At 36.2% G+C, this 24,787-nt stretch overlaps 1 protein-coding gene across 1 annotated transcript in view; it reads left to right on the top strand.

The window, feature by feature from the left end:
- Positions 1 to 24,787, top strand: part of RASA2 (RAS p21 protein activator 2) — a 45,472-nt gene that overhangs the window by 15,109 nt on the left and 5,576 nt on the right. The window contains exons 5-20 of the mRNA XM_053986553.1: positions 1,979 to 2,055; positions 8,698 to 8,781; positions 10,561 to 10,633; positions 11,498 to 11,574; positions 12,961 to 13,059; positions 15,124 to 15,280; positions 16,446 to 16,594; positions 17,893 to 18,007; positions 18,455 to 18,529; positions 19,201 to 19,324; positions 20,705 to 20,811; positions 22,012 to 22,098; positions 22,192 to 22,269; positions 22,731 to 22,804; positions 23,994 to 24,100; positions 24,386 to 24,468. Coding sequence (XP_053842528.1) covers positions 1,979 to 2,055; positions 8,698 to 8,781; positions 10,561 to 10,633; positions 11,498 to 11,574; positions 12,961 to 13,059; positions 15,124 to 15,280; positions 16,446 to 16,594; positions 17,893 to 18,007; positions 18,455 to 18,529; positions 19,201 to 19,324; positions 20,705 to 20,811; positions 22,012 to 22,098; positions 22,192 to 22,269; positions 22,731 to 22,804; positions 23,994 to 24,100; positions 24,386 to 24,468 — 1,566 coding nt within the window. The remainder of the gene's footprint in view (positions 1 to 1,978; positions 2,056 to 8,697; positions 8,782 to 10,560; positions 10,634 to 11,497; positions 11,575 to 12,960; positions 13,060 to 15,123; positions 15,281 to 16,445; positions 16,595 to 17,892; positions 18,008 to 18,454; positions 18,530 to 19,200; positions 19,325 to 20,704; positions 20,812 to 22,011; positions 22,099 to 22,191; positions 22,270 to 22,730; positions 22,805 to 23,993; positions 24,101 to 24,385; positions 24,469 to 24,787) is intronic.

Genomic DNA, 24,787 nt, shown 5'->3' with positions numbered 1-24,787 from the left:
AGTTAAAATGGCACCTACCTGCCTTTGAACAGCCCCAAGATCTGCAGATGCAAAGTTCATTCACACAAAGTCACTGTTTGTTTATTATTTATTGTATAAAGATGGCTGATTTCTCTACTTTGAAGTACAAGCCTTCTGTACAGCCACATTTAAAACCCGGTTGCATATTTTGTCAGAAGTTCTCATATAGATCTGCAGATAAGCAACCTTAGGAAACCATCACACTACTCTCAACAAACAAAATGACAGAAATCTTCTAAAACTTTCCATGCATGTTGAGGAAATATTTTCTTAGACCCATGTTACTGTAGTCATCATGGCACTGAGCTGGGAGCAAACTACATCCACAGGTATTTCTCAGGAGCAGCAATGTGCTGTTTTACTCCTGCTGTTCGGTGTAAAATACAGTTTGTGGGTTTTGGTTTTAAAAGCAAAAGGAAGATGTTTAGGCCATTCACAGCAATTTTTTTCTAAAGCAAGTGAAGTCAGTTATTTAAATAAATACTAACAATATTTGTCTTTTCATTTGTCATTCAAAAACTTTGCCTTGTAAGGCTGTTGGCATGCTTCTCGGTATCCTGTTTTTATCCTGTAAATCTGTTTTTGTAATGGAGTTTCTCTGCTTGACAAATACTTTCTTAATGTACCTGTGTTCCTGTCCCTGTAGTAACAGTTTGCAAAACACCTGGCAGGCATCCCAAAGCAGTTAGGTTGGGAACTGCCTTGTAAAAAAGCTTCATTTCTCCTCCCATGTGACGAACAGGGAGGGAAACACAGCCTTTGCCCCAGGGGATTTACAATAAAAATATTGCAGTTTTATGTCAAAACATAACTGCTATAGAAATGTGTGCAAGGTCAGCTAAGGGTTTTACTTCCATTTTAGCAGAAAGGCAAAGCTGTAATTCAGATTATGACTTGCTTACTTTGCTACTCTTCCAAATCACCTTCCAGAACCCTTCCCTGAGAATTTTGATTGTGACCAGACCAGCATAATCTAATATTCCATTTACCAAATAGACAAAGTCTGAGAATACCGAGGACAACATTGTTAGAGGAAAGACTCCGGCAGTGTGTGCCTATCTTAGGTGTAAAAGCCAGCACAAACAGCCAGGCACTGAAAGGAGTAGCAGGTATTGTTCAGGCAGTAGCTGTTTGGAGCAAGATTTAAGTAATAAATTTTGGTCATCCCAAAATGTTGCATATCATGGTTTAAAGTTATGGAGCCTTTTACTGAGAGGCTATAGTAGGTTGGCCCTTGCTGGTTTCTGAAGTTAATCCGTGCTGTGCTATAAGGTATGGATCCTTTTTCTTAAATACATCCTGCCATATCAGAAAAAGAAAAGGAGGAAGCTGGGTTTAGCAATTATTGCCACCTTTTCCTCTCTTTTGGTTGTGTTTACTGTTCCTTGAATACATCAGCAGTCTTCATGAGATAGTTGAAAACTGCCCTGGGATGCACAGTTCATTTCTAAATGATGTTCTCTCTGGTGGGATGGACACTGTGGCTATTAAATGTTGCTGGTTATGGCTGTTGCATGCTATTCTACTTTTCTAGGTATACCTACCTGCCTTCAGAGTCCAAGGTCATTTTAGAACTTTCTCCTGAAGTATTCAGAAATTCATGTCTGTACAAGGGTTCATCCTGTGCTTGGGACAAAATAGCTGAGACTCTTGCTCTTGGTAATTGCTCATGGTAGAAGCACTACTTGTGTGTGTTAAATCCGTAGAGGCTTGACTCATTCTTGTGCTGTCTGCAGATGAATTAGTGCTTCTCTATAGCATTGTCTCAAAGTTCAAGTGCATCCATCATGCTCTGCTTGCAGGATATCTGCTTTAGATGAGGTATTTTCTTCAAGTGATAATATTGGAATTACCTTAAATAACTTCTAACTGTAAACTATATTATTGTTCTAATTCCTACTTTTTAAATAAATGCTTTTAAAATTCCTTGTGTTTCTGTCCTGTTTTTTTTTTTCAGGGAAAAGTTCACCTTGAATTAAAACTGAACGAACTGATAACAGACAATGGATCTGTGTGCCAGCAACTAGTAGTACAGTAAGGAAATACATCAATCCTTTAATATTTGGTTATTTGTTAGAATGTTATGGGATTTGTCTTTCCTGATACTGTCTTTCCTGATACTGTCTGCACATCTTAGTACCAATAGCATTTTTCTTTTTATATGACTTTCCTTGGAATCTGCCTTATGAGGAGATGAGTATATGTCTAGGGAACTCCAGCAGAAGTTTTTCACAGCTGCTCATCTCTGCTGCCAAAGCTCTCACTTTTATTGGGACTACTAGGATTAGTGTCTTGTAATTCCAGTTGAATTTGTTCTGGTAAGAAGGCTAGGAATGTGCAGTGCACCTGACAGCCAGAACTTGCAGTACGGCTGTTACTGACTGAATTACTGCTGTTGGTGGTATTTTTGGGGGGTTGGTATGGTAAAGTTTATTGCTAGTTTTGCTTCAGAATTATTTTCTTCCAGTTAACCATGATAAGAAATTCTTACAGAAAAACAAAGTATAGGAGTTGTGGTTCTGGAACAGCATGTTTGCCACATTTCAGTAAAACTTCTTAGCAACAACTTGAGGAGCTTGCACTACCAAATTTCACTACCACTTAATTTTGGCTCTGAAGTGTAAAAATGCTACAGCATATCAAAGAGCATCATAGAAACAGTAATTTTTTTGTATATTTGCTAATGTAATTTTCATTATGGAGCTAAGAAGATGTTCCTGTCTTAGTCAACTCTCTAGACCCAGATGGGTAGTTGAGTTGGAGCAGGACCCAGCAGAGTGGTCTGTTTGCTGTTCTTTAACTTGTTATGAAGGAGGAAGCTATTCTGTGGGAGAACTAAGCTAGTGAAACCGGTGATGGTTTAATGGCTTAGGCTCGTAATTCAGGTAAGATAGAACTTGCTAGACATCAAGGTATCTTTATTACTTAAAGATAATTTGGAATGTGTCTGGTTTTATAATGGGGTAGCAGCATGGTTCATTGGGAGTCCTGCTGCTCTTATTTTTGTATCCCACTTGTAGTATAAAGCAGAATTAGAACAGCTTTTTCCCCATGTACTATTCACCACCAAAAGCTGGCTGGAGCTTTATAACTTCATGTTTTATTCCCAACTTCTACTTAATTTTCAGAAAATTTTATATTTTTATATGTTTATGCACTTTATGTTAGTTTTGTGGAGTTTTTATTTTAAAAACTTGCCTGGATTTTTCATATGATGAAGAAAAGTTGCATTAGAAAGTTGCTGTTGCAAATTGCAGTTTTGAGTAGGAAGTGGTTTACTCACTGTGCCCTCTCTTAGGATCTTTTTATGACGGAGATAATAGATCAAAAGGAAGCCAGGCTTCTCTTTTGGTTGCTGCACTCACCCACTCACTGCCTTGTGGGAGAGGATTGTGCGTTAAACACTGCAGTGTTACATCAGTGCAGTTGTCTGAGGTTATGAAATGCACTAGAGTTCCTTAAACTAAAAATGTTTAGTAGACTTTTACCGCACGTGCTGCTGCCTGTGAGATAATTTACTGCGTTACTAATACGTAGTACATAAATATATTTTGCATGGACATGTGAGAGTATGCAAAGTAAGAAATCTCTCACTGAATGTGGTATTAAAGAAATGGATGTGAGAGCATTTTTGAGATGCATTTGACCTTAAAGTGTGAGGAACTTACAGAAAATAGATGTGGGAGTATTAAAGAGAAAATTAAACTCTTTAAAACCCTGCTTGTTGTGTAAATTTCCCATGATAATTAGTAAGTGATGCACTTCCTGCTATGTTTTTTGCTAGTCACCAGGCCATGAGAAGACATTGAATTAGTAACTCCTTTAACAAAGCTGAAAGATAGAAAGGAGCAGAACTATGACAGACTAAAAGAGAAACAAGGAGTGGGCACAAATGCATTTATGTGTCTGTTTCTGACTCTTCTTTATAAACTGTTCTAAACTGGAAAATAATGGCCAAAGGAAAAAAAAAATCACCGAGAAAATAATTTGTGACATACAGACTATGATACTTGCCTTTCAGGAGCAATATTTTACTTGATATTCAAATGCAATGAAAATTAGATGCTTTTAAACCTCCACCAGTTAATTTTTTTCTAAGATAGGAGAATTCTAGATACTTGTGCTGGCTTCTGTGCGTAAGTTAAGTTGCTAATGGATTTCCACTGTGTTATTCCCTGAGAATCCAGAAATTCTACAAAGATGAAAAATAGTAGCTCCAACTTTATTACACAAGATGAAATGTGGTGTTAAGTGCACACACAATAGCAAGTAATTAAAAGGCTGTGATTCTGAGCATTACCGGGAGTCCCCTGTCACCTTGTGGCTAAACCAAAACCATGACTGGCTAGGCAATGGATTTGTGCTGATTTGGGTCTGTAAACATGGCTGTAGAAGCTTTTTCTGCTGGTCTTCTAGATGAGTTTTATGATTAGGATTGATTTTAAAACTCAATTCCAGTTGTTTTTTTTTTGTCATAAAGCACAGTTAATCTTCCTTTGGTGAAGGACTGTCTTAGAGCTCATGTAGAGCAGGCTAAGCCCTGATTTTACACATAATTTTTGTATTAATTGCAAATTTGCTCTTAAGTTTCATGCAGATACACTCACAGACTGTGAATTAAAGCTTTGTTTTGTCTCTGATACTAATTGTTTCCTTTTCTAATGTGTGAATGAGGAGGGGGAAAAGTGCAAGGCATTACCTGCTGACACAGCGTGGGTTGGTTTTTTTTGAAACCGCAGTGGTGTGTATAGTAACACATTTCACAAATACATGTTTGCAGCTCTTGCTGGGAGTCCCTAAGAACAAGTTTGCATGGCCATTGCATATTTGCTGCTGCTGAAATAGATGATGCTTGAACAGTTTCTTGGCAAATTAGACAGTTGAGTGGTGGCACCTGCCTTCTCAGAGATCAACAGCCCTTCAGCTCTGAAAGAAGGTTTTGTGTATTTACAGTGTGAATACTTCAAAGCCCAGAAATAGTTTATTACAGCCAGATTTTGACTTCACTGCACATACCTTTCTAAATGAATGATACACCATGCTCTCTCGAATTGACCTGTCAGTTTGTTACTGTCCTATTTATACTTTGTCTGCTCACATGAAATTGTTTTAGCAAACACAGCAATTTTTATGGAGTGTACATGCAGATATTAATGGCTGCAGTTAGGGAGTGTCTGTTGATTTGAATGATGGAGGTAGAGTCAGTCATTGAGGGGGTTTATTGTGGGCTGGGTCTTTTTAAGGACTTACTTTCATCTTCTAAGCTGAATATATGCCAGTTATATCTGAAAGGCTCTCATTTCCTGTATGAAACTCCTCTTGCACAACAAACTACTGAGATGAGAATTAATGAAAACTGAATCATATCTTACACTGTACTGGAACAGGGCAGCAGCTGGAGAAAAGAACCAAAGTTCTGTTACCTGTTGCTTAGACGGCACATAAGCATATAGAAGTCTAAAATATAAAATAAAAGGCTTCTAAGTTCCTGTCTACTTCTTGAAACTCTATGCATTTATGCCTTTTGAATGACAACTGCCTAGCTAGGTAGATGGAATGATTTGTCAAAGCTGAAATATTTTTACTGTATGTTAGAAATGTATTCATTATGGTTGTCGGAATAGGAGTACATATTTAATGTTATTTTGTTTTTTGATTGGTCAAAATGTTTGGCATTTTGTTGGTGGTGGTTTTGCTGGGATTTCTTGGTTGTTGTTTTCCTTTTAAAGGAGACTGCAGTTGCAGCACTTTGCCTGATTCTTTGAGGAGAGGCAGTATTCCTGTGAAATTTGCTGACTAGGTAACTGAGTGAGGTTTTTTTTGTTGTTGTTGCATTCATTTTCATTCCAATCTTCCATTTCTGTTAAGTCTACTCTAGTTTAGCCATTTCAAACATCTTCAGGATTTTTAAACATGTTTGCTGGAGGCTGTTTGTTTAGTAGCTTAAAAGTATCAGTAGTGATTCAGTGCAATGTGCTCAGTCCCTGGGGAGGAACAATCTTGCTCAGTAGTGCCGAGTTGGTTTAATGGCTTCCTATCCCTAATGGCTGCTTGCCTTTGGAGCTTGGGAGGGCTCCTGCATCAGCAGGGTAATTCAGTTTGCCAAACTGACAACTGGCTTTTAGGTTAAAAGCTTCCTGTGAAGAAGCAGAAGCTGCAGTTCAGCTGACTCGGCTGTGCTGTCACATATGTGTCTAAAGCAGACTCCAGGCAGTACCTGCAGACTGAAGGGATGGCTCTGACTGGCTACCTTGGAGTGAGAGATGGAAGGGGAGGAGGTGAAAAAATTTGGAAGAAATTTTTGTGCCTGATAGGTGTGGAAGAGAGAGATTTGGGGATATTAGGAGGTGATGGTCAGGGACAGGCTGATGGACCAGGACAGGCTGTCTAATAAACTAGGCAGACTGTACTTGCTGGCAGCAGATCTGAGACTTGGGCAGGAGGTGAAAATGGAGTGCTAGAGCTGCCTCCACAGGGAGGCCAGTGGAGCATGAAATCAACTGGAAGTGACAGATCCATGTGATGAATCCAGAGATTCTAGTTCTGCTGCAAGGCTGTGAAGTTGTCAGTAAAATGTTTTTCAATTTGCAGGAAACCACAAACAAGCCTTGCTTTAGTTTGTGTATGTTATGGTCAAGAGAACAGAACAGGCTGTGTAACCGAAAGTCCCACAGACTCATATCTGTTTGCTAGAGAAATCCAGGAGCTTGGTGATCATGTCAAAGACTGTAAGAAGAGAAATTGTGGTGTTCTTGTTAAAACAGCTGAATTCTCTTCAGATAAGGTTGACTGATCCATCTGCTATGAATTTCCTATGAGGTTCAAATTGCAGCTGATTTATAGGTACACTCAGCACTTGCACCTGAAACTGCAAAGCCTGAGGAGCTGCAGAGGGTGTTTTATGCTACAGGATGCCCATCAGTCTGAAAGAATCGAGTCCTGCCTCAGATCAGATACCCCAATGACTGAAAAGTCTAGACAGTTTAATTTTGTTGCTACTCTTCTGTGCCACTTATGTGTTGGAGGAGGAATCAATTAATGCTTATGAAACAACTGGATGTTTCAAGAACCCATTTAAATGGTGGGTTTGAAATCACTGTAGCGTTCATTGTGATTCAAAAATTATTGAAATGCTGAAGGCCACATGCTTGATAACTGGAAGAAAAATAACAAATGATTGTGCAGTGGTTCAGCACTAAATGTTCCCTGAACTGGCTAAGACAAAGGGACTTTTGGGGGGGAAAATACCATCTGGTTTATAATTGTGCATACTCCAAAGAGGGTGGAGTTTTGAGACAGCACAGGAGTGTTTGTGTCTGTTGGTTCCACTCTTGTGTTTGAATTTGCAGCTCCTGTTATTCTTTTAACACCATTTTTCTACAGCACATAAAGCATTTATTTTAAAATGTGTGCAGCTACATAAGTTCAACTTGATCTACACAACTTATTATTCCACATTATGATATTAGAACATTTACTTAATTGTTCATATGAATTTAGAGAAGTTATTTTTTCCTTAAGTTGCCTAGGTTTTGGATTTTGTTCAAACTAGCAAATCATGACAATTGAAACTTTCTTGAATTAATTTAGTTAAATTCCTGCAATACAGCTGAAAAATACATTATTTTATAGAGAACAGGAATAAAACATTCAGATCTTTGTAATCTGCGGAATGTTTCTGGACTTAAATTACAGTGTGTATGGTTACGTTAGAGCATCATTTTATTCGAAAGTCTGGTTTCTGCTACAAACTCTTCTGCTTCACTTTTGTTGTTCCAGTTTTTTTTTTAGTTAATGCTCATATGTGGGCAGCATCTGAAGGTTAGGCCACTTGCTGAGCCAGCTCTGTGTTGCTGCTGTGATGATTCAAAGATTGCAAGACTTTACAAAAGGTCCAGAAGAGGTTTCTCTGTCTCCATGAGCATTAGTTGCCAACCATCCTGTCCCTTTTGCATCAGGACTGGTGAACAGTGTGCCTGTGTACCTGTTAAACACCAGTTTACCACTTACTCTATGAATTATGGAAGAAAACAGTATTTTGAAAAGGGCCTGTTAACCCTGATGGTCATTTAACCCTGAACATGGACTATTGTGAAACAGGATTGAAAATAAACCTTAGGCACTATTTCAAAGACAGAGCTAGAACTATATACTATAATAGTTTCAGATATTTAATTTTAGATATAATTTCAGGATTTGACTTTGCATTTCTTAGCCTAATTCAGAAAGTAATTTGTCCAAAATTAAATATTTCAATCCATTTCAACGCCTTTCAGATACAGTTGCTGCCATTGGTTGAGGCCAGATAGCTTTTTGTGGGCCTTGAAAAATCAAATTTAAGTTAATGAAATCTGCAGTTTTTCCTAACATATAGCAGTTCATTTTACTTAGGATTTTGTCATTCATGTGTGATACTGGAGTTTCTTTATCAAAGCAATTTCAAGAGTTTTGTTCTCTGAGAGCCCCCCAAGTCTGACTGTATACTTGAGTATTATTTTGTGTTATCATCTAGAGTTCTTCTTCGAGTACATGCAGTGTGTTGGATCAGTGTATAGCTATATCTCTGTCTAATACAGCAGGATATGAAAAGTTTTCAAAAAGAAAGCATTGTTTGGATTTTATTTTTTAAAGCCAAATAATTGCTTCACTGATCTATCGTTTGCCTTTTCCTTATAGCATAAAGGAGTGCCATGGGTTACCTCTTATAAACGGACAGAATTGTGATCCTTATGCAACAGTCTCTCTTGTGGGTCCTTCCAGGTAACATTTTAATATAAAATTAATAAATCTAAAAATGCTGTAATGTTGAATTGGAAAAGAAAGTAATAGGTTTTAAGCAAAATCTTTAAAATACAGAAAAATCTTCCAGTGCTCTCATGTGTACATCACATCTCCATGGATACTGTTCTCTCCCTTCCCTGGCATATGCTCAAGCCTGGGATGGTGTTTGGTCTGTCTGAATTGTCTGCACTAACATGACTCAGTCATTTCTTACATTTTGTATTGGATTTCTGCACTGTACTTCCTGTTAATTTATGTGAAATTCCTGTCTGTTGTGATACAGTCAGTTGCTCACTCACCTTCCTCTCTTCTCTGTTTTTCTTAATGTGTGGGTTTCTTTGCAGCAAATATGTAGTAATTGGGAGGAGACGAGAGAGGAGAGGTTCTGGAACACCTTCAGGATGTTGTGTTCAAAGTCCACACAGTTCAAATATCTCCTTGTTTGGGACCAGTAATCCTCAGTAACTGCTGGGTTTTTTCGTTTAAGAAAAATCCCCCATCCCACACATTCACTATGTCCCTGCCCAATAAGGAGGATAAGATTCAGTTGCTTCTTTTTTTGCCCCATCAGACCCTTTCCTTTTTCTGGTGCTGAGGAATTGCCTTTTTGAGCATAGTGCCAGGATGTGTTGTACCAGACTTGCTTGGCCTAAAGACGTTGGACGGATTGTCCCTGAGTAAGCTCTGCATGGAGCATTTTTTTTTCTCCTTGGTAATAAATGATCATATTTTTAGGTTTGGCTTGGAGGGTTTTTTGTTTTGTTTGTTTGGGTTTTTCCTAAGAAGACTAGGGAGGCTCACCCATTATACTTAGGAATCATGGGGCCAAATGGCAAAGAAGGTAAATTGACATACATTTTCTGTTTGAGTCCTGTGATATGGATGGAAGTGGGAGAATGCTGGTCCCACAAAATATTTACCCTGTTAGTATGGGAATATATGTGCAAATCTGACAGGAATTCCTGGTTAAGATTTTCCAGTCTTATGCATGCGTGACTCAAGGACTATGACTGGAATATTTATATGTTCAGTGCCTGAAAATAGGTAGTTGATACTTAGGGCAATTTTTCTTCTCCCTTGTCTGTTTTTCTCACATGTATTTCTTGCATTTGGAAAGCCATTTTATACTACCACAGCCCTTTGCTAAATAAATAAATAAATAAAACGGTATTCCTTTATCAAACTTGTAAAATTAAAAAAAAAAATACCAAAACCAACCCACAAGGAAGTGGGGGCAGTTGTTTTGTTTGACCCTGTGCTGCTTCATATCTAACATGAGCAGCAGTTGCTTTCAAAGAAAACCTTCAGTGTCTTGGGTAGAAGCCTCTGTCTATAAAGAAGTAGTGGGTACTTCACCAGCAGAAGAGGGTGGGAAAAACAGAAACTGCAGATGGACAAGACAAGGAAAAGTATGCTCATTACCTTCAGGCAGTGGTAAAGAAATTTAAATTCTAAATGCATTAGAAATTGTTAATGTATTTTAATTAATATATGTAAGTTTTACCTGTTTGTGAAATTAAATACAACCTTTGAGTTGGATAGATGCATGGTTAGCTAGATACAGCATTTAAAATATTAGCTCTTTAAACTGTATTGTGAAGATGAACTAATTTTAAGATTTTCCTCATTGATCAAAGTGAATTGTAGAATAACAAAAAATGTTTAATGTAAATGCATGGGTCCTTCTTGACAATAGAATGTCTTTATAATTGTGTGTTTTAAGTTGTCTATGGTAAAAATTTTACCACATTGGAACAGGAATGACCAAAAGAAGACCAAAGTTAAGAAGAAAACAAGCAATCCGCAGTTTAATGAAACATTTTATTTTGAGGTAACTTTCTGTGTGCTGTTCTTCCTGTTTATCTATTTTATGCAACCCTTCAGATACTTTTAAGCAAGCTGCATAGCAGTACCTAATGCAGAAAGCTCTCTTCAGACAAATTGAAGAGCTTTAACTGGCCTCTCAAATGTAAGTGGATGACATACTGAAATTTCTGTCTGCCTGACAATAGCATTCCCCTCCAATTGCTGTGTGAGAAATTACTTTCTCACAAGCACATATATGAAGGTAATTCCCTATCTTGAATCACTTTATATATCATCTGTTGCCATCTGGAATTCTGAGATAACTTTAACCTATCCCATGGATTTCTATTTCAATATTTTCAAGCTTGACTTAAAAAACCCAAACAACATATTTATTTAATAAACTAAAATAGTGATTATACCCAAAAAAGTTTATTTTATTTTAAAAATTTAATTTAGTAACTTGTTATTTAGGAGTTGATTTCAATTCTACATGAGTTATCTGACAGTAAAGAAATTATGAGTTTAAGTTTTCATCTGATTTGTGTCAGTAATAAAAATCAGATTCACATTTAAAGCATGCTGTACTGAGAGTTGGAAGGCGTACAACTATTGTTGCCAGTTTCATGTCATACTTCTTGTTGTTCTTTCTAATAGGTCTATACTGTAATTCCCTCATTTATCAGCCTTCAGTAGTTTTCACCATGAACCCTTCTTGACCCATTTTTCTCCTGCTTTCTGGAAAAAGGCAGTTTGTTTGGTCAACTGACCTTTTTCCTTTGTATAAGGAACAGTAGCTATTTACTTATGCTAGAGGCAGGGAGGGTTTTCTTTGATTTTTGATATCCATAATACAAAAAATGTGTTAATAGGAGGAATTTACTTGCAGGTAACCAGGTCCAGCAGTTACACCAAAAAGTCCCAGTTTCAGGTGGAAGAAGAAGATATTGAGAAACTAGAAGTCAGGTAAGTTATGTGGATTAGAAAGTGATTACATAGAATCATTAATAATCATAATATTTTATCATCAAGACAATAAATACCTGTCTTATCTTAGTGTAGCTCCATAGAATTACTGATCAGACTTGTAGAAAAGGTGACATAGAAAATTTATCTTTTTTTTTACTTTTATTTCTTACTGAAGATTAGTTGGTTTTTTTTGAAGTAAATAATGGTTGAGTGTATCTAGCCGCCTAAACTTACTTCCCGTGCCTATGAGTACCTTCTATCAAATTATATTAATTTGGCCAGAATATTGGTAATAGAACTGGTACTGAAAGATACCGGCATACCTGATCCTAGTCTGTAGTTTCAAATATATTTGGCTGGCTTAATAAAAAAAAGAGGAGAAAGCCTCTTTTATGAGATTCTTACAATTTCACTTTGCTTTTTAGAGGAACATTTGTCTTTCATCTTTTCCTTGCAAATGCAAATACTCAAAGTATGGTCTCCTTTTCTGCTGCTTTACCCTCAGAGCAGGTCTTTCTGTATTTATGCAATGTAGTTAGAACTGCAGAGAGCCCTGTACTCAGTTTCTTTTATTTCTTGTGCTCCTGCACATACATGCACCAAATTTGCTGAATGACAGAAAGTCTTCAAGGCCAGCATATGTTTCCTAACAGGCATCAGAAGAAAAATTTAGCAGTTAATCCAAATAGCCATTATAGAACTAACTTGGTATGTGTGTTTTTAACTATTAGCTTCATTAATTAGAACTGTATGTTTCATTGTAGATGCAAATATATTTAGAAAAAATAGTCATGCCCCAACAAATCTAGTTTTTTTTTGTTTTTGTTTGTTTTTGTTTGTTTTTTTGTTTTTGTTTTTTTTGTTCTTAACAACTGCTGTCTGTCAGAAATGTCAGAGAGGTAAGAAGTAATAGAACAAACCCAGGGTGCATGCCTGGAGCTGGATCCCCTTTGAGGTTGTAAGCGTACGAGCTGCTGCTTGGAGAAACAAGCGCATGCGTTGGTGTGGCATTGCAGTGTCCCAGATTCTAGCAGTTAGGTAGACATTTAAATATATTGGTTAAAAAGTTCACTTGAATTACCTGAGAAGAAACATGCACAGATTTGGGGGTGGAGACTGCGCAGAACCCGTACATTGTGCCAGTATCACTTTTATTTACTGATGCAAGGTCTGCAAGTCTTAACTTTCACTGTTTGTTTCTTTATCTGTTCTTTATGGATTAATAAGCCACTTGTTTGTGTCTTCTTGATTTATTTAGAATGGAGTGAGATTTCTAACATTTGCTGCCTGCATGCATGTGGATTGGTGCTGTAAGGCAGTTATTGTAAACTTGCTTATTTCTCTCTGGGAGAAAAGAAAATTAAGCAATGTTCCTGTTTTCAGGGTTGACCTATGGAATAATGGGAATCTGGTACAAGACATCTTTCTAGGAGAAATTAAAGTTCCTGTGAAGGTGTTAAGAAATGATTCCTTTCAAGCATGGTGAGAAATGGTGATTCGGAAGTGAATTTGCTTGTCTTGCATGGTTTTTTTTGCAAAGGATATGTCTTACTCTACCTCTTCATTAAAGTGTGTTTTCCTGTTCTAATCTAGGTGAAACATGTTTCTAGAGCTTCCCTGCTCAATAAATTAACCTTGTCAGCAGGCTCATTTAGCTCTGCTCTTCCCCATGTCTGCACATAATCACAGAATAGTGGCATGTTTGAAGGGGAAGTGTGGAGAGTGAAGGGAAGATGGACTGTAACTGTCTCTTGGTCAGGTTGCTGGATTTCAGTGATCTCTGTGTGCTCTTCAGCCTACCCAGCAAACCTGGAGCTTCTCAGAATTGCATCACCTGTAATTAAATTCTTAAGTGAGACTTCCAGAATGACTGATGGAGAGTTTATTTGATCATTAAGTATGGGGGTTTTTTTCTTTTTTGGGGAGACTCTGGAAGTATCTTCTAGAAGCAACCCAATATCATATCAAGGGAGCAGGCACAGGAACTGGAAGGGTGAAGTATGAAGGGAATTCAGGAAAGAAACACTTCTGCATGGGTCATCTCAGCACCCTCCTTTCTGATGTTTTAGGAAGCAGGAGCCCATCTCTAGCTCCTTTACTGTCCCAAATGCTTAGCAGCAGGAAAGGATGAGTGCAAGGGATTTGAGTGCCTCCAAGTGTGTAAAATATTCTGCTTTTAGTAAACCTTTCAGTACAGGGAAAAGCATGGAGGAAGTGCTTTCATATTCACACAGAAAACACATGGAAAGGACATGTGTAAATAGGAACTAAATGTAACACAGGTCTTGGCCAGGAACCATTATGGCTCTGCTCCATGTACCCACCTCAGGCTCCAAGTGTCTTGGATGTTGAATTCAGACTCTTGGCGCTTGAATGTGATCCTGTAGGTGTTTGTGCTGGAGTTTCTGGTTTTTTGCATGGGCTTGTTCTGCCAGTGTCTCATCAACAGCTGTATGACCATATTAACATAAAAACAGGCATCTGTTAACAACCTGGAGAGAGAAAGATTGTATCAGCATGGGCTCATTGGCAGTGAGCTGTTGGTGTAGCTTTTTGAACTCTAACTCATGTCTAGTTCTCTTGAGTGTGTCTGCTAATATGCTTTGTAGGCACACTTTGCATTGAACATCCTCATATCCAAGTATGATCTGCTTATCAGAAACAATTCTGTGATTAAAAATAAGAAATCTTTTATACTATTGCTAATTTATGTAATATGGTTTCGAATGCAGCTGAAGTACAGCAGAGAAATTATCTGTACTACTAAATATTTGGAAAATAAGCCTAAGAGTCATGCTGTTAAGGAGAGGTTCTCCTGGTAAATCAGTTTTATTTTATGTTAGCATGCCTTCATCAGCACTGCATCTGATTATGAAAAAAAGGTCTGATCTCCTGCTTGTAGAGCTATATGATTGTAAAAGAATATTTGGAGGTGGGGTTTCAGTTTGTTGGGATGTGTGTTAAAATTACTGTGACACCACTTAAAAGCTGTTAACATTTTTGTAGAGCTGCACCTCCTGGTGGAATGCAGTGAAACTGCAGCCAATGAATTGTTGAATGTATTTTCTATTAAGAGTAGAAAAAAAAAAATCTGCCTTTTCCCTGTATCTTGTTTCTCAAGAGTGGAGCCTGTTAATGTTATGTGCTTTTTCTGGTCTCAGCCAAGACCATTTAAATTTTTCACATTAGCTGTTTCACCTGCAGTGTCCAACACACTAAATATAACCTAGATGTAAAATGAGATGGCCCAGTGTAATCTCAAACTATTCCTGCTATTCCCTGTTAATCTACCAAAAGTATATCCTATTCTACTGTTTGCAAAGATGTGAGAAAATAAATATAAGTTCCGTTGTGTGTTAAAGATGAATTAAATGTTGCTCATGTTTTTACTTTTCTCAAGGGGGGTTTTTTTCTGAGTTTTTTGCCAGTTTTCAGATACAATGCATGTATACTGAAATAGTTAAGTGTGATACTTTGCTTTATTATGGAATTAGTCAAATGAATGAAATAGGTATCTAATATTTATAATTGTCCTGTTGCTTACAGGTACTTACTTCAGCCAAGAGAAAATGGAAACAAGTCTTCTAAAACTGATGATTTGGGATCACTTAGATTAAATATCTGTTACACTGAAGACTGTGTACTTCCATCTGAGTACTACACTTCTCTAAGGAATCTGCTGCTAAAATCTTCAGATGTTCAGGTACATTTGTTGAAAATTTAATTGACATGAAAACTAAAAATGGATTATGCAGTTGTGAGACAATATGAATTACTCATATCTAGATAATTGGTTTTGTTTATTTGTTGTAATTACTTCTGTCACACCCAGATGAACAGCTTCTAGAGCTCTTCTGCTCCAAAGTACCAGGATTTTCTTCTTATTTTAGAAGAATCAGTGGAGACAAAAATAACCTTTGCTATGTACCTGGAGGAGATAAAATACTTCCTTGTTATTGGTTGCTCTTTTCAATATTGTATTTTTCCATTGGCTTCTTGGATTTAGAGGTTTTCCAGGGACACTGATTCATTACTGGCACTGAAGGGCAGATAATTAACAAAAAGGATCTACTTCAGAATTTATTTCAAATTCTACTTCTGAATTGCTTCTGCCTTCCCCAGGATGTTAATCAGCATGACTGGATTTCTCACCAGGATATGGTGACAAAGAGCAAAGTGTGGTAGAGTGTTTACAAAACATTGGGACAGGAATCAAATCGTAGTAACCAGACTTTATATTCTTAGGTCTTTTACAGCTTTTCATCAATTCAGTGTTAGTGAAGTACTGACAGAGGAGAAGAAAGATAGAGGAGGCAGATGTGACTAAAGTATTTGCTGGCCCATATTCAAATACTGCTTCACTGGAATTCAGGAATAGCTGAGTATATAGGTAGCAGCAGTCAGCTGTGGTCTTTTCTACTGAAATAATTTAGGTTTTGTATTGAAATTCCCAACTGTACAGTGGCAACAAACACTTTAGAAGGGTGAGAAATTAATTTTAATGTCCCTTGATGGTAGGTTTATAAAGATACAGTCCTATAAAGATACATGGCATTATAGTAAAACAATTGCTTTCTGCCTCTAACTTGGGTTTGTAACAAAGCCATAGTGTAACCCTTTAGGGAGAATGAGTAGGATGAGTAGCTACTGAATTCCATTCTATAAATATATTTATAGAGTAGATAATACTAATTTTCAATTAAGTAACTCCGGAATGGAAGTGTTTAATTGCCATGTTAACACAGCAAATATTGAAACTTTCTGTTAACAAACTGTCTATAGTCTCATTAGATTTGATCTATAGTTTTTCAAATACACAAAGAACATTTGACTGCTTTACTCAGATTTCATATTCTGCTTTCTCACAGCCTGTTTCTGCATCTGCTGCCTACATTCTGAGTGAAGTGTGTCGAGACAAGTACGATGCTGTGCTGCCTCTGGTACGGCTCTTCCTGCACCACCATAAGCTGGTTCCCTTTGTTGCAGCAGTGGCAGAACTAGATCTGAAGGACACCCAGTATGTATTTCATGTTTATTGATGTCATCCTTTCTAAAATTAATCTTAGACTTTCACAGGGCTTCATGATACAGCACTGATAAGTAAGCCCTTTGGTTTCTTTCTCTCATGTAAAACTGACTAAATGTATTCCTCTTTCAATGCTCATTTTAAAAAGCATTCATTAAACTCACTTTGAAGCTGGGAGTCAGTGTTAAGGGTGCTGGGCATTTTGGTAAAACTTTTTACAGAGAGTACATGGTTTTTCTTAGAGTGTATAGTTTTTATTTTAAATGTCTTTATTTGACCACACCACAGTAGAATTTGACTACTGTGCATTAGATCAAAACTTACAAACTCAGATGGAACATCTTTAAATTGTTGAAAATCTTATCCTGTTTCCTTTAACATGTGGCTTAAATGAGGGCTGCTCTTTTTCTGCAAAGTTACCATGTAATTAAGAATGTGGCCTGCATGTCTTGCAAGCAGCAAGCACAGGAGTTTCTCCAAGCAGCAGCATATGGTCTGTGAATTTGCAGCTCTCTGGTTAGGAGAGAAATAAAGCAGATGTGAGTAGCAATCACTGCAATGCCAGGTCATGTCCAGTGGAGGTGTGGAGGGATTTTGTCACCACAGGACAGTTAATTTCAAGGCACTTAGTCTTGATTTAAATAATGTGAGACGGCTTAACTGTGTAGAAAGAGGTGACTCATAGAAAATGATTTTCTAAACTGCATTTTAGTACACACATTCCATTGTAATTAAACTGTAACAAAGGCAGCTTAAACTAAATCTCTTAGATTAGAAAGATACACTTTGCACAGCTAGCTGTCAGTTTTCTTCAGCAGCTGTAATGAATAAAAATATAACCTTGGATTAAATTATGCTTTGGTTTAAGTGTCTGGGTTTAGTGGTGTAGTGTAGCAGTGTGCTGTAGCTCCAGATATTTTCACCATGACTACTGCAGGAGAAATTGTATATTGCGAGGTACAATTTTCATTATTTTGGGATTTTCTCCAGTTATTCTTTCTCATGTTCCACACTGCACTATAATTTTAATTGTATGAAATTTCTTAGGCTTTTTCTTATGGCTTTATTTATGTTCCTGGGTTTGGTAATTGCTGTAATAATATTCTTGTTCATACTCTTTTTGTTACTGAATGCCATTGGAAGCTTGGTATATGTGTTCTGGAATTCCTGATTAAAATATATTGCAAATTTTTAAAAATAATTATTTAATAGCAAGATAGAGTATAAATTAAATTTTGTAACTGAACTTGTTGTTTCCCTGTTCAAAGAAAATAATTTATTTTTTACAGAGAAGCAAACACAATCTTCAGAGGCAACTCATTAGCAACTCGGTGTGTAGATGAAATGATGAAAATAGTGGGGAAGCACTACCTAAAGGTTACTTTGAAACCTGTTATTGATGAGGTATGTTATCCTACTGCAACTTCTTTGGGGAAGCTCAGCCCCCTTGAAGTATCCATCTCTGTTGGATAGACATTCTTGTTTCAGCTCTGTGGTAGGAATTATTCATGTAGGGGAATCCTAGAGGAAAAATTAATTGAACAATAATTGCTTAAGTTTAGTGGGAGGAGCTGTGTTTTGTTATTTATGTTCCAGATGCTTCAAAAGAAACAGTCAGTGAAAGTCATTGCGGCCTCTAACACATAGCAGAATGTGCCCATGTGATGCTTTATGTAATCAATCATTTGAAAATGCACAAACAAAAGTGGGGATGATCATTGCATGTTGTTAAAGATGGTTAGGACCTATTTAGAACATTATTCCTAAATATAAGAATCTGGTTTTTAATGTGTGCGTTTCCATACTTCGTCTAAAAAATTGAACTTCTATAGTTTTATTTGTTTGTTTCAGATATGTGAGTCTCCTAAACCCTGTGAAATAGATCCCATCAAATTAAGAGAGGGGGATAATGTGGAAATTAATATGGTGAGTTTCCCAACTGGTCTCAAAATCTGAAAGAAGCATTTTTTAAAGCAGCTCTTTGTAATGGAAAATGAGTAACTCATAGTAGCAATATGACTGTTTTCAGAGTAAAGAAAGAAAAAGCTGTATTTTCTTACTCTTCTTTATGAAGACAGCAATGGAAAAGTCCAGTGGAAAATGAGACAGAGAGGAGAAACTAAAGATGACAGTAATTCTAATCAGTTATTTTGGTGTTTTGATTCCTGATGTCCTGTACTCAGCATCTAGATTATGATGTACCTAATTAGAACTACTCTAGCATTTTTCATTGAAGTTTTGCTGGCTGCTTCCCTCTTATCAGAGTATGCTGATGTTTAAGGCAGCAGTTGCTGCAATAAAGTTAACGTTACCTTGATATACATGGGAAATGTTCCTTCCCTGTTGTCAGATGACAAAACCAGGAATTGATAGGTAGTTTCTATTGCTAGACAGTGCTTAGATACTTTAAGTAAATACCATTAAACTACCTTTTAACAGTAGTAATGCCATATAAACATTATGAGGCTTTTAAAATATGCACTGTAGTAGAATTCAGTTTTGAATAGTCAGACAGTGTTATGTTTGTGCCCAGGGAAAAGAAAAGGTGAAATATGAATGTTCATGGTCTGAAAAAATACCTTTTTTCATAATTGCAGGAAAATCTCCGATATTACGTGGACAAAGTGTTCCGTGAAATAGTGCGGTCAAGTATCAGTTGTCCTACACTAATGTGTGATGTTTTTTATTCCTTGAGGCATCTGGCTGCCAAAAGATTTCCAAGTAAGTGTTGTCTAAAAACTCCTGAAAGTGGTGTTCAGACTGAAAACTTCTGCAGTTACTTTATGGGAATTGTTAAAATTCTTGTCTTGTCCAAAGCTGTGCCCTGAACTTTGACAGGCATTTGTTTTTCTGTAAGATATAGCGAAACTTTGTGGTCAGTCAAGAGCTATTTTTTGTTTTCTGATACAAAAATATAGCAAGTCGGAAACTGCAAGACAGCAGCAAATGAGAAGTCAGCAAAAAAAGTACAAGATAATAGAAAAAAAAGCACAAGCAAGACAGGAAGTGATTTATTTGAAAGATACTTAAAATTTTTATGAGATGTTCTGTTTATTGCTTCTAAAGAAGCATGATGTGAACTTGAAAATCAATTTAGCATTTGCATCTTTACATGAACTGTCACTCTGTTAATGATGACCAGCACATTCATAAGTTCTCTGAAGATAGCTTTAGTACTGCTATAGCTAAACTAGTTATGGGTAGTTTTGAGGAGGGTGGATAATAAAAATTATTTAATGGGTTTGTAAATGTGACCTGTATTAGAATAGCTTTATTCTTTCAGAATGCTTTTAATATCAGATTAATGTAGTGGGTCTGAAGTACTCATACTTCAGTCAGTTAAAATCTGAAATGTCCTGTAAGAAGCTACAGGTGAAGAATATGCTCCTTATAATGCGGAACATCTCACTGATTCATGTTTATCACTGAAACTGAGCCATAAATTGCTCTGGTTCAGACAGTCAATTCAGAAAAGCTGACCTACCAGATGAGATTGTAGTGGTCATTAGAGTAAGAATGTGACCTCACTGTGTTTCCCGGTATAAAAGTAAATATACCCAAAATATTTAATGAGAAAATTCTCATTTACATCATCAGAATTATATAACAGCATGGGCTTGTGATGCGACTCAGAACTGCAATTATATTTGTTCCTATGCGTTGACTGTATTTGTCATGCAGCATTAATGTATTTGAATTATCAGTGAGTAGCTTTCCAGGTGAATAAATGCAATAGCCCCAGAGTTTAGAGGCAGCTGCTGCAGTGTTTTATCTTTGGGTGCAGCATCCAGCCAGTCCTAATCAACTGTGTATGTAAATGCTTGCAATCATCTCATTGTTTGTCCCAGTGGAGTTGATGAGCCAGTTGTATGGGAATAGAACTTCTTTTCAGATAAATAAGCAGTAAACACTCCACTATAAGGAGAACATTTCTTACCATGACCACCCTTCTCATTTCATGCACTTCATTGATTTTTCTAATCTATTTTAAAATATGAATGTCTCCTCTGGTGTTATCTTCTCAAGGATTTTTATGTTAACTGTCTTCATGATTTCCTGTTAAGTTCAGTGCATGTTACATTTCATGGTTTTTCTCTGCAGATGACCCTCATGTACAGTATTCTGCAGTGAGCAGCTTTGTGTTTCTTCGTTTCTTTGCTGTAGCCGTAGTCTCACCTCATACTTTTCATTTACGACCTCACCATCCAGTAAGTCTTGTGAAGCTTTGTTCTGTTTTATTCATTCCGTCAGATCTGTTTGGGAAGGCATAAGTTACTTTCAGTATCTGGGAAATAAGATGAATAAATGTCTCTAGGTTCAGTTTCCAAAAGAAGTAAGATATTTGCAATTCTTCAAGCATCAGATATTTCAGTCTTTATGGGGTGTATTCTCAAATGATGTGAAAGAGCTTTCAATATTAAAGATGCTGTGCTTTATTTGGGAATGTGCTTCTGGGGTGAAATAGCAACATGACTGAGGGTCCTTTAAGGTACAGGCCTAAACTGCCATGATTCTTTCCACCAAGGAAATGAAACATCCAGACATGTATTACCATGTGGGTCTTAAGCAGAGGTTGTAGCATTATCCAGTAATTGCTTGGTGTATTTATCCTGGACTCCACTAGTTACAATGGGTTCACAAATTTTCTGGTTTTGTTTGTCAAGTAGATAGAGTACAAAACAATTCCAAAGACAGGAATATCAAGATTAAAAAACCTGTATTTTTCACATTAAATACAGAAAACATATGAACAATCTGCTTCTCTAGAGGTTATCATTATTACCTTATTTTATTTACTTAGTTGTGTTGTGCCTTCAAAAGAAAAAGATATACTTACTCAAATTCATTGTTTTGACATGATCCATTTTTTTTGAGTAAAAAAATTACAGAATTTTAACATGTGAGGATTAAACATCTAAAAGGGAACAGCAAGGCCACTTTTGGAGGCTGTGTTTATAATTCTGCATTAAAATGCAATCGGTGAGGTAGCAAACAAATCAAGTAAAAGCATTAAAGACAAAATTTTAAATTTCACTTTTTATTATGAGCACTTGGACCATTTGTCCTGCAGTGGTTCTTTATGTTTATTGTTCAGAGGTTTGTTAGATGTGTAGTAATGATTACAGGATTTGAGGGTTTCCAATGTTTTATAGATAAAAATGTTTCCCCGGTACTAATATTAAATTCTAGTGATAGTGGCTAAAATATTAAACACTATGCAGTAGCTAATAAACTAGATCATTTCATATGCTTTTTTTTTTCTTTTGGGGCAAAGAAAAGAAATGAAGATGTACCAGATTTACTGCATTGTGTAATATAATACTCTTTCTTGACATTTTAATTTTTTAATCAGTTCTACCCGGAACTGTGAAAACGTATGACTTCTGAATTTTGTTTCCTTGTTTTAGGATGCACAGACTTCTAGAACATTAACTCTTATATCAAAAGCCATCCAGACTTTGGGGAGCTGGGGAAGTTTGACCAAAAGTAAACTTGTAAGGCTGTTAAAATTCTTTCTCATTTCAAACATTCTGCTTATTGAAAGTTCATATGAAAGTTTATTTATGTCAATATACTTTTCCTTTCAGTCAAGTTTCAAGGAGACATTTATGTGTGAGTTTTTCAAAACATTTCAAGAAGAAAAATTTACTGAATCTGTTAAAAAGGTACCTTTCAACTGTATTTTTTTTAATTGTTGGTGTAGCTGATTAATCTTCATTATTAAAAGGTTGTGTTAGTGTTCAGTTTTCTGCTAGAGAGAAGAAGAAAGTTGTGGTCTGTTTCAGACATTAAAAAAACCCCAAACCAGAAAACAACATAGCAAAACTATACACAAGAGTTACACATAGTGAACTGAGCTAATTTAGTTTAAAAAGTAAAGTGTACATTTTTTGAAAGAGATAGTTATTGGGTCTGCTGTTTAGGAACTCGTTAAAGAAAGCTTGTGTGACCTCTGGGCATCCCTTGTTACATTGTTCCAACACCTTGCCATATGTTTTCATCTGCTGCATAAAATAACTGTTCTGTTCAAGGAGAAACTGTCCATTTATATTTTCAAAATAGCTTTTGGGGTTTTTGTGTTTCTGAATATTGTATATTTATATTCCCTGTGGTTTTTTTCCTTAAGTTCCTAGATGATGTTTCCTCTACTGAGAGTAAAGAGCCCAGTGGTGTGAGCGAGCCAGTACATCTAAAAGAAGGGTGAATACATCTTGAATTTTTATAATTTTTATAATTCCATAATAGAATTGATTTCAGTCTTTTTTCATTAATGCGAGATTCAGATTAATGCTTACTAAAATGTCAGATATACTGTAGAAATTACTATATTTGTAATTTAGAAAATTCTTAGTATATAGAAAGTTAATTTAAAAAAACAGCTGCAAACTTTCATAACTCATCTTCTAAATACTTTAAAAAGTAATTAAAAGCAGCTGAAAACCTATTGAAGACTGCATTACTGTCACAGTTCAGTATATGTCCTCTGAGGATTGTGAAAGTGTATTTTAAAACGATGTTATTAACTTAGAATTATCCTACCTTCTGTATAAGCCTGGCCAACTCAATGTTCTTTCTGCCTTTAAAGTTAGATAGAAAACTACCCTGTAATTGAAATAGTTAACATTTAGTGACAGAATGCTGATTGAGGTCAAAGTCACTCTTCCTAAAAAATAACTGTCTTTGGCTTGATATTGATTGAGAATAGGTGATGATGTGAGCAACATTCATGGGGAAAAATATTTTCATTTACCTGAGAACATTTTAATTTACTTGAGAAGCGGGTTTATAAGAATAAAAGATCAAATGGGCATCCAAATTTCAAACAAGGAAGAAACATATCTCTCATTAAAATACTGAATGGAAATGAAGGAGGAAATTGCACTAGATCAACACTTGGTTATAGTAATAAATTGATGGCGGCTGTTCAAAATAAAAGAAAGAGTTAGTAAAGTGTACTAAATACAGTTTGTCTGCCCTTGCTGTTGAGCCATGTTCAGTGTCATTTTATTGATACTCACTTTCTGATCCAGATAAGGCCAAGTACAATTACATGGAGAAAGTGGCAGGAAAGAGAGGATCTTGTAGTTAGATACACCTTATTCCCTTTTGTGAAAATTTGGAATTCTAGATCTGAACAAGTTACGTATCCACTCCAAATTTACTGCTACAAGCAGTGGTCTGAACTGTGTGTTTTTCAAACTCTTTTCCTGTTTTGGAAGCCTGCACACAATCACCATATTGGGAGGTAATCTTGAGGATGTGTTGTGAACAAGTAGTAGGTTTTATATGTACAGTGAAGTAGATTTTTACATGATGAACAATAATGTCATATCTCAAGAAATGGTTTTGAAGACTAATGGTTGCATTTCATTTGATTCTGTCTTTACAGAGAAATGTACAAAAGAGCTCAGGGAAGGACTCGGATCGGTAAAAAGAATTTCAAGAAGCGATGGTTCTGTCTAACAAGTAGAGAATTCACATACCACAAACAGCAAGGTAAATAATGTTTATTTTACAATTATTTTTATTTTTCAGTATTGTCTAAGTGTTTGTAGCTTTTTTGTACTTTTAAAAGTGCATCATTTTTCTCTTTTCCTAAAATACCTATGATTTATTTTAGTTACTTTTGCCTTGATTAATTGAGGCTTCTGTCTGATTCTTGCCTATTTTATCAATAATAAAAATGCATATTTTTAGAGCATGAACTGCAATGTCAGTGCCCTGAGATTATAAAATAGTTCTTAAAGATTGCTTCACTCCTCTGTTTACAATTTTTTACAGATAAAGAACCAATTTTCACTATTCCAATCAAAAACATCCTTGCAGTGGAGAAACTTGATGAGAGCTCCTTCAACAAGAAAAATGTGGGTCAAAAGATAGTTTATATGTAATTTTTGATATGTTCTTTAAATAAAAGATTCTAATTAGCTTACAGAGTTAATGAAAGCCCATTACTGAACACTTTAACAAAAAGTCTTTTATGCATCAGGAATAACAAACTGTATGCAGTATCTCCAAGTATTCTTAACATGGAAATTAACCTGGAAATTTGGCTATCTGCACCAAGTTTTCTGACTGATTTTGACTTTGCCCCCCTTGCCAAATTTCTGGAATGAAGGTTAAAACTACATGACCTTAGTACAAAGCACTTTAAATTATATTATATACTACTAGAAATGTATT

The sequence above is a fragment of the Vidua macroura genome, chromosome 10 (assembly GCF_024509145.1).
Source record: "Vidua macroura isolate BioBank_ID:100142 chromosome 10, ASM2450914v1, whole genome shotgun sequence".
NCBI classification, from domain to species: domain Eukaryota; kingdom Metazoa; phylum Chordata; class Aves; order Passeriformes; family Viduidae; genus Vidua; species Vidua macroura.
Note: the sequence above shows the minus strand (reverse complement) of the source record. Positions and strands in the feature narration are given on the sequence as shown.